The sequence below is a fragment of the Pantherophis guttatus genome, chromosome 3, assembly GCF_059756535.1.
Source record: "Pantherophis guttatus breed Tessera chromosome 3, ASM5975653v1, whole genome shotgun sequence".
Lineage (NCBI taxonomy): Eukaryota > Metazoa > Chordata > Lepidosauria > Squamata > Colubridae > Pantherophis > Pantherophis guttatus.
The window spans coordinates 64,213,743-64,223,752 of record NC_142065.1 but is presented as its reverse complement, the minus strand read 5'-3'; the positions used below and the strand labels follow the sequence as shown (position 1 = coordinate 64,223,752).

At 34.9% G+C, this 10,010-nt stretch overlaps 1 protein-coding gene across 1 annotated transcript; it reads right to left on the bottom strand.

Moving 5' to 3' along the window:
- Positions 1–233: 233 nt before the first annotated feature.
- LRRC42 (leucine rich repeat containing 42) lies at positions 234–9,881 on the bottom strand. The gene is made up of 8 exons (XM_034415127.2): positions 9,615–9,881; positions 8,575–9,053; positions 7,343–7,474; positions 4,978–5,096; positions 2,566–2,654; positions 1,787–1,900; positions 876–960; positions 234–510 (listed from the first exon to the last, which is right to left on the bottom strand). Exons 2-8 carry the CDS (start codon positions 9,036–9,038, stop codon positions 257–259), a joined length of 1,257 nt encoding a protein of 418 aa, XP_034271018.1. The 5' UTR covers positions 9,039–9,053; positions 9,615–9,881; the 3' UTR covers positions 234–256.
- Positions 9,882–10,010: the final 129 nt, after the last annotated feature.

The window sequence follows — 10,010 nt, the reverse complement described above, 5'->3', positions numbered from 1 at the left end:
GCAACAAAAATCAACACCAGGGGCAAAAATGAATCATAGCTAGTATCATTTCCAGCAGTTTCTCAGTGAATCCACCTTATGTTCACCCGGCTCATTTATTGTATGTATAGAAGTATAGCAAGTGTTTCATTTTCTTTACAGTGGTTTCAAGTTGATTTCTTTCCAGTCCATCAACTGCAAAAATAGAATGCACCATTTATTTTCCAAGAGACACAAAGCTGAACATCAGCCAGTTAGTTTAAAATGTTCACTTTATTCAATAAGAGTTTAGCAGGTCCCATTCTGTCTGTGAAAAGCTAAAGAGTTCTGATTGAAGGGGAAGTTTTTTCTGCTCCCCTGCAATTCTCCTTCTCTTTGGGAATTTTTCAATCATTTCCATGTCTCTTTGTGGTAAAGGATTATCTGATGTCTCTGTTCTTTCTTTGTAGAACTGCAAGTTCTCATAATTTTCTCTTTGCTTTTCCCCTAACAGTGATTCTGGAGATCCTTCTGCTTTGGGTCTTTTTCCATCTGCAAACAACAAAAACAATAACCCTCTCATGAAGTGGCCACAACTGCATTTTTATGTTGTTATGTTTTGGCTAACAGCATCAAGAAAAGAACATTAACTTATATAGATAAAGCATTTTGAAGGCTTCCAAATGTTCAAAGGATTACTGCTTTAATTCTTCCAGTCATTTTAAATGAAGCCTGAGGAAAGGAGGAATCTTATTTCATAAGGAGAGAGCAGTTTTTAAAAAATCCATTTCAAGTTAACTGTTACCATCTGTGTCTGTACAACCCCTTGAGCTCACAGCTTCAGTGAGCAAAAATATACCTCGGTTTTTTAAAAGTAGTTTTAGCTTGGAAACGACTGTCTTTATTCAATTACTTACAGAAATGTTGTGCTGCTAATCTAGATTTTATACTTTCTTTGGTGTTAACTACTTCTAGGACTGCATGTTTCCACTGCAAGATAACCTGAAAAAGTTAATTTCAATAGTGAGCGTACTGATTTTTGTATGACAATCAACCTAAATGCAAAATATAATATTACTTAATTGTGTATAAATTATGATAGTTAGGATGAACAAGTGTCATTAATGTCAAAAACGAAGTGATAGTTAACTGAATTGAAAGAATATGTATTATAATCTCTGTAATAACTATCATTTTTACAGTCTTAAACCAAAATTAATACTTCATTTAAAAATACATTTCTTGTTAAATAATCATTATTTATTTATATTGCTAAACCTCCCTTCTCTACAATACAATATAATATATTGTAGAGCCCTTTGAGGGAGAAGGGGGGTTTAGAAATAATATATAACATAATACTTATAATATTACTATACAAAACTATAATTAATACTGATAGAATGTCCAGTTATCTATATGTATTACTTTAATGCATCTAAATAACAGAATATTAAGAATCTATTATATAACTGTCATGCTGAAATAATATATTGTATAAAAACTGAGAAGATGGAATAACATGAGCTACATAGCTAGATTTAATAACATGTCAAAGGACTGAGCTAGTTCTACATTAATATATTATGTATGTTTCTTCAAGTGTTACTCATTTAATTACTATTTTGTATATTTTTTGATTATATAAGCAATGTTACATTTTGTTTGCATTTCATCATATCTTCTTGCAGTTATACTTTATGAGTAAAATATTTAAGAATTAAAGAAAATAGTTCTTTGTTATTGAAGCCTGACATTTTAAAACATTCCGACTCACAAACTCATCTTATTATATATTAAAAATGGATATTTGTCATTTAGGAAGTACCTGCTCTGCCCATCCTTCTGTTTTGCAGCTGCTATGATCAAATTCTTTCAAAGGGATCTTTGAATGGACTAGGTCTATGAGCGTCTGGATTTGATCAATGACTTCTTTTGTGCCCTAGCAATAAAGAGAAACCAAAATAGATTGGCTATGTTCGTGTCATACAGTGATGTCTAGGTTTTGCAAAATGTTTAAATTCAGCCTTTCTGTTTGTAAACAATGCTTTATAGCTTAGTGCAATGAGGTGGCCACACTGACCTCATTTATTTATTTTTACTGATTGAAAGAATGCCTAGCTCCAGATGATTCTGGGTGCAAACAAACGATATATATCTGGAGGAACTCAGTAAAACAAAACAAAGTCAGAGCAAGCAAAATCCTACCGGGGCTCTCACGCTACTCTGTCCCAAGACCTAGAAACAAGGATTTCACCACCTCATGGAGTATAATCAGGGTGGGTGATACATGGGTCTCCAGAGAATATCATTCCAGAGGGCATGTGCCATGAGGAGGCCCCAATCAAAGACACTGCTTTAGAGAAAGGACTCAAAGCACACTGATTCTGCCAGATCTTATCAGCATGTTTCCTGGCAACATTTAAAACAAATCATGGTTTAATATGTGAATCCACCCATTCTATAAAACAACAAAGTCAATGACAAGACTTATGACAAAACAGAAATGTTGACCTTTTTATATGTGAGAGTGTATGGTGTATCTGTGTGTGTAAATATTCATGTGCCTAAATCTAGATGTTAAACAAAGTAAACGCTTCTTTTTACCTTGAGGCCAGTTCCAGAGAGATCCAAATAGTTCAACTTCTTGAAAGGACGCAGATACCTAACTCCTTTATTTGTGATTCTTGGATTAGCTATATAAAAAAACAATATCGCGTTAAAATTAAACCTGTTATACACGCTAAAGGGCATACAAGAGATAAAGTTACTTAAATGTTTCTTAACTTGACACTACGCTAAACAATACGCCAATTAAGCTATTATTGTTACTTAACTGAAAGGGGTTCAGAAAACTTCATTTCCTTGCCAAAAAGGACTATATTTTAGCAAGTACGGTTACATTAAGAGGTGTCTTAGGAATTACAAGAAAATGTAATATAACAAACCATGGACTGTCACACATAGGAGCAATAAAATTGAGTAGGGTAGGTGTTCTCTAGATCCCATCTTTCAGGCATTGTCATGTTCAAGGCTTATGAAATGATATCTTCTTGACTGCAGTCCCTCTTCTTTGAAATATTACCTCTTGTGGTTAGATTAGTCTTAATTTTGTTATATTTTACGAAAGCCATAAAATCTAACTTTTTTTTGAAAGGCTTGGAAGAGGATCTGTATGTTATTGTTCTGGGTGGCTTTAAGCTCTATGTAATATTGTTTTGCTATTGAAATTATTATTTTGTTATACGGTCTTATTGTTTTAATATTGTTATTGTAGGAAAGGAATATAAACCACTCAGAGTTCTGTTGGATTAGAGCAGGCATCTAAGCCTGATACAAAAATGGAGAAATATCAAATTTCAGGACAGGCATTTGCACTTTTTCTTTCCCACTACAAGTAGTCCTCGAATTACGACCACAATTGAGCCCAAAATTTATGTTGCTAACGGAGACATTTGTTAAATGAACTTTGCTCCTTTTTTTTTGTCCTTTCTTGCCACAGTTGTTAAGTGAATACTGTAGTGGTTATGTTAGTAACACAGTTGTTAAGTGAATCTGGCTTTCCTATTGACTCTGCTTGTCAGGTTACAAAAGGTGATCATATGACCCTGAGACACTGCGACCGTCATAAATATAAGACAGTTGTCCAGCATCTGAATTTTGATCACGTGAGCATGGGGATGCTACAGCAATAAGTGTGAAAAACGGTCACAAGTCACTTTTTTCAGTGCTGTTATAACTTTGAATGATCACTAAACGAACGGTTGTAAGTCAAGGATTAACTGCATATGAATAAAGTTTAGATATTTGCTATCAAAAACTCCTGTTCCATAGAACTCCAGCAAACCAGGATATTGTACCATCTTGTTTGCTGTATTCAAACTGGGAACCACTGCTCAAGGGAGTTAGGAACATATAAGCTTAATACATTAAACTGAATTGAATTAAATTAGTAACAAATCATTTATTTAACTTGACCACTGAAGTCTTTCAGCAATTTACAGCAGAGGAAAAGGGTCAGAAAAAAAAGATAGATCCAGACGCACCTCACACTATGTTTCTGCTTCTTTTGGAAGAGTGTCATTTTGTTCAGTAGAGGGAGATCTCTCTTGTCTACATTCAGTTTCAATGTATTACATTTTCTCCAGAGTTAGATAGTATATTATGGTCCAACACCAGATTAGCCTTAACCAATCCATTACCTGGGTTCAAATGAGCTATGCTAATTACTTGAGGTGATACAAGGACATAGATTTTTAAGTCACCACATGCAGATAATATCCAACATCAGATTATCTGATAATGTCCCTCAACAGTTCATATAAATATTGAAAACCATCAGTGATTGCTATTTTGAAACCAACTATTTCCAAACAGCACTGCCTCAAAGTTTATCTGGAAGGGAACTGGAACAACTAAAGAAAATTGACATTTAAATAAAAACACACCCAGAGAACTTGAAGTCTCTTGAGTAACATTCCAAAGTATTCGAATAATCCATGGAGTCTTGATGCTATTTGTCTCAAACATGAAGGATAACATTGCTGACTTTGTAGCAAAAAATAGCAACTTGTCTCTCAAAGTTCAGTTAACGAAAGGAAGGTACAGGCAGTCCTTGACTTACGACAATTGAGCCCAAATTTTCTGTTGTTAAACCAGACAGTTGCTGAGTTTTGCACTATTTTATATGCTTTCCTGCCACAGTTGTAAAGTGAATCACTGCAGTTCTTAAGTTAATAACAGGGTTAAGTGAATTTGGCTTCCCTACTGACTTTGCTTGTTAGAAGATCGTAAAAAATGATCACGTGACCCAGGGAAACTGAAACTGGTCATACTTGCCAGTTGCCAAGCTTCTGAATTTTGCTCACATGACCATGGGGATGCTGCAATGGTCCTAAGTGTAAAAAATGGTCACACCTCACTTTGTCCAGTGTCCGTGTAACTTCAAATGGTCACTAAATGAATGGTTGTAAGTTGAGGACTGCCTATATCTACTCTCTAATCTTAATTTATACTTACAAGACAAATCCAATACTGAGAGATTTTCAAGGCCTCTTTTCATCACTCGAACTCGTGCTGTCATTTTGCGAAGCCCAATATCTGATAAGCAGTTATCTTTCAGGAGAAGGTGAGTTAGACTGAAGTAAAACGTAAAAATTGCAGTTTTTACAGAAATATCTGGAGTAATGTTAATTGTTAAAGAATAATTAAAGAGTATTTCCTGAAAAGTATCAATTATTGTTTCAGGTTTCCTCTCTCATTTTAAGCCCAGCTTGAACTCTTTATGTAATCACAATTATCATACATTAATAATGTTCAGAAAAAGAACATTAAGATTCAGAAAACACATTTTAGTACCTTAAAGTAAGTGTATATAAATAATAAACCTAGTTAATTTATTAATCTAACCCAATTTGTTGTATATGTCTGCAATTGCAAATCTGAACAAACTTCAAAGAATTGTAAATTAAATAGTTATGACACTATTAATCTAGACTTATGATTTAATTAAACAGGCTGTAAAAAGCATTTAAAAGAAATGGATCACATGGATTATAGTACAAGTATGACATTCGCATGAAAAAAGTACCTTTCTTTGAAATATTTAAGCAGTCATAACTTTTTAAGACTGCTTCAAAAGCTATCCTCAGTCCATGTGCTATATGTGCATGTCCAGGCAACATTTCTGCATGGACTATTAGTGAAGAAGTTGGTGAACAGAAACAGCTGTTGTTTGAACTATAGACCGGATTTAGATACTGCACTAAATCATGTTCTGGTTAATCTGGTATGTGGAGTAACCTGTAATTGCTGAATTGATACAATATCCCAAATCATAAACAGGTTTCATTACAGCTCAGCATGATATAGCATGTGAACCTTCTGTATACCCTCTTAAAATTTGAGGGCTGGGAGATGACTGGGATCTATATATATATATATATATATTTCAACTCTATATACACAAGATTAGATTAAGGAGAAAAACCAGAACAATTTAAGTACTTCCTTCTGTGGAAGGAAGTGTCTATGGAAATTCTTAACCAGTTAGAACTAAAGAAGCTTCTTGAATGAGAAGCAAAACTTTATCAAAGGGGAAAAAAATCAAGAAAGTCTAGTTGCTTTTTGGAAAAAGCACCTTTGGTTCTTCCTTCTACATTTTTCCTGTCATGAGGTGCATTCTTGTGAAGGAAGAAATCACTTATTTATGATTAGCTGCATAGAGAGTGCCAAGGTAATATACAGTCATTGTCCTCGACTTACGACCATAAATGAGCCCAAAATTTATGTTGCTAAGCACGAAGTGGTTAAGTGAGTTTTGCTCCATTTTATTTTTCTTACCACACTTGCAAAGTGAACCACTGCAGTTGTTAAGCTAGTAACACGGTTGTTCAGTGAATCTGGACTCCACATTGACTTTGTTTTTCATAAGGTTGCAAAAGGGGATCGCCTGACTTTGGGACACTGCAACTGTCATAAAATATGAACCAGTTGGTAAGAGTCCGAATTTAGATTATGTAACTGTGGGGATGCTGCAATGGCCATTAAGTGTGAAAAACAGTCAAAAGTCACTTGTTTCTGTGCCTTTGTAACTTTCATCAGTCATTAAACGAATGGTTGTAAGTCAAGGACTACCTGTAATTGGTAAGGTGTGGGATGTCACCAGAAAGACCCAGAATCAAATCTAGATGAGCCTTAGAAACTCTTTGGGTCAGTGGCTCTGTCTCTCTCTCAGCCCAATCTACTTCACAGGGTTGTCACTTTGATGAAAAACAGAGGAGAAAGAAGGGCTATGCATGCTACTCTAAATTCCTACATGGAAATTGGGATATAAATCTAACAAATAAATAAATAGTGGCATTTAGCAGATACTTTCAGCTAGCACATAAAAATCAACAATTCGAATAAAATATTTCCAACAAGTGAAATATGTAATAATTTATTCCATTTGTAAAATATGTAACAGATAAATGCATTTATCTAAGCCTGAGTGGCGTAGGACGCTAATGCCTCCTACTAAGGCAGCATTTAACATCCAGCTGCCTGCAATTACTGCGAGTTCAATTCTCACCAGGCTCAAGGTCGACTCAGCCTTCCATCCTTTCTAAGGTGGGTAAAATGAGGACCCGGTTTGTGGGGGCAATAAGCTGACTTTGTATAAAATATACAAAAGTATGAAGGCTATTGCTTAATGCATTGTAAGCTGCCCTGAGTCTCCGGAGAAGGGCGGCATATCAAAATAAATAAAAATAAAAAATAAAAATAAAAAAAAATTCAGGCTTGTTATAATTAAAACTGGAACTGATTTCAGTTGCCCTAGTTCTTTGAGCAATAAACAAACAAATGAGAATGCTAATTTCTCTCACAATTATTATTACTGTACCTGGACAGACTTTCATTGGTGACATGCTCTAGCAGCTCATGGTCATCTCCAAGTTTACAACAGGACAAATCCAAATACGTCAGACCTCGGAAAGATTTAATTTCTTCAAGTTTTTCAGAGATAATTAGGGAACTGTAAAGAATAAAAACAAAAATGTAAGCTCCTACAACTTAGCATTGTATTGGGCACTGTCTTCTGTTGCTGAAAATTTAATACTACTAATCATCTTTACAAACAGGATTATTTTCTTACAATATTTTGTTTGGTTTGGAAAGTAGTTGGAAAATAGTTTGGGCCTCATATATTTTGGAAAAAGCAACCACAGATTTTGTTAATGCCCAACCTAAGCCACTTCTAATTATGCTCAATTCCATTTCAATATAGTATTGAAATCACATTTCTCCATGTGATTTACTATCACATGGAGAAATGTGATAGTAAAATTATACAATACAGTCAGGATCTCAGAAGTAATCTTACTCCCTTGTTTGTGCATGTTCTATTAAAGCAAGGATTTTGCTTATTGTCTAAAGCACAACTACAATAAAAGCATTTTTTCCCATTTACAATTTACAAAGCATCTCAACAAAAGGCAAATTTGATGCAGGTACAGCTGGGATCAAAATAGTTAGATGCAAAACTGCAAGGAGTAAGCCTTAATTCATTTTCTTTAGATGTCAATACAGTTTATTTTCAGATGACTCTGTTTAAGAAGTTTGTATTCCTGTACATTTAAAATCTACAGTAATACTATAGAAAATAGGGTATTTTTTTGGGGGGGGAATACTTCAATTTCTATAATTTTCAATGAGCATGAAGTCTTAACACATTTGTGGGGTAAATTAAATTGAAGGAGGTTACCCTGTATCTTTTGTAAACTTATTTATACATTTACAACATTATTTCTCATACAAAACAGCCACAACAGCAGCACAAATTTAAAAACTTATAATGATAAACTAATAAGATTAGCTTATAAATATAAAGCCAGTAGGATTAAATTCAGATTTAATTAATATCCTTCAACTGCAAATGAAGCGATAATACTTCTGTTTCCAGTTATGTAACAGTTCAAAAAATAGAGATAGGCAGTTCAATCTATCCTATTTGCATTGACTTTCACAGAGCATTCCAATTTTACATTTTCTTTATATATATATATATATAAAATTATATATATATGCTTCATTAGAGTACAAACATACTACTATTAGCAAACAGTATGTGCTTACCCATTTCTCAAGCATAGTTTCTGAAGCACTAGGCATCCATAAGCATTAGTGAACGTCTGCAAAGCACAAAGCCCTGTTTTTGATTCCATGAATTTCTGCCTAGCATCTGCAGCATAGAAAAGCTTTTCTGCTATCTGTTCTGGAAAGTCATTCAGTGAATCAACATGATTAATATTGTCAGCAATATAGCTCAGGACTAGGCTGAAAAGAGACTTGGAAGAATAACGAAGACTTCCCTCCTTTGTGTAAGTAAAGATAAAATGATCTGTCCTTCCATTGTCATTTTCCTTGTTGACACAAAGCTCAACAGAGAATTCTTTGGAGAACAATCTTGAAGGCCTTGAATTTGGAGTATAATTGATTCCTCTTCCTGAAGCTTGATTTATCATGAAGAGCTGACCATTCTCTCGAACATATACAGGTTCTCCTTCTGGAACATTTTCGGCACTAAGATAGCATGACATTCTGCTTTCAGATTTCTGGAAGGAAAAGTCAAAATGAGCAAAGTAAAGTATTAAAGAAGCGGAATAAAATTTCCAACAGTTATTCCACTTTTGGTTTTTTTCACTTATGCAGAGTATTTTTATACATAAATATTTTAATATTAAACACCTAAGCTGAAGGAGCTTCCCAAAAGCATAGAGATGGTTGTATGTCTTTATGTCCTTGCAGGAGAGAAAAAAACCCATTAACAGCTGTCCTCATTTTAAAATCATAATCTAAAGCAGTATTTCTCAATCCAGCAACTTTAAGATGTGTGGACTTCAATTCCCAGAATTCCACAGCCAGCCTGCTTGCTTGCTTGCTGTCTGTGGAACTCTGGGAGTTGAAGTCCATACATCTTAAAAGTTGCCAAGGTTGACAAACAACTAGTCTATAAAACAAGATTAATCCAAGCCATGAAGCTTTAAAAAAAAAGAATATTGTTGTCCGAAGAAACTTCTGAAGATGCTTACAGGGTATTCGTATGACTGCAAAAGAGCAATCAAGCTTCATTTGCTGCCAGTACTTTAGTTAATTAGCAAATCCTTTCAACTTACATGCAATATAGCCAGGTTTTGTTTCGATTTCAGCAGGGGAACATTGGAAACAAGCAGCAGCCTCCCCAAATCCACTCTGAAAGGTGCGCAGTTGGGAAATCCAATCCACCACCACCCCCCAATCCGTCGCCTCCCAACGAGGGAGGTTTCTGTGAAACCACCGCAGAAAATACAAAAATGTAAAAGAAGAATCACTTGCCCCTACTTTAGACCGCGAGATGAGCGACTGAAAAAAGCAATGCGCATGCGTGCCTGGGCGGAGACCCTAGAGATAAAAATGTAGAGCCGTTTCCCGAGAACGAGAGAAATGTGTGTGTGTGTGTGTGAATTTGAACTCCTTAATTTCCCAACCCACGGGGTTGAAGAAGGCCGTTGAAAGTTCACGTCCAACGCTTT

Excerpts from the sequence above, each read along its gene's own strand:
- LRRC42 (XM_034415127.2), bottom strand. The coding sequence starts at position 9,038 with ATGTCATGCTATCTTAGTGCCGAAAATGTTCCAGAAGGAGAACCTGTA. Across the intron at positions 5,097-7,342 it reads ACCAATGAAAGTCTGTCCAG|TCTAACTCACCTTCTCCTGA; the intron begins GTACAGTAATAA and ends GTTTTACTTCAG. Across the intron at positions 1,901-2,565 it reads TCTCTGGAACTGGCCTCAAG|GGCACAAAAGAAGTCATTGA; the intron begins GTAAAAAGAAGC and ends CTTTATTGCTAG.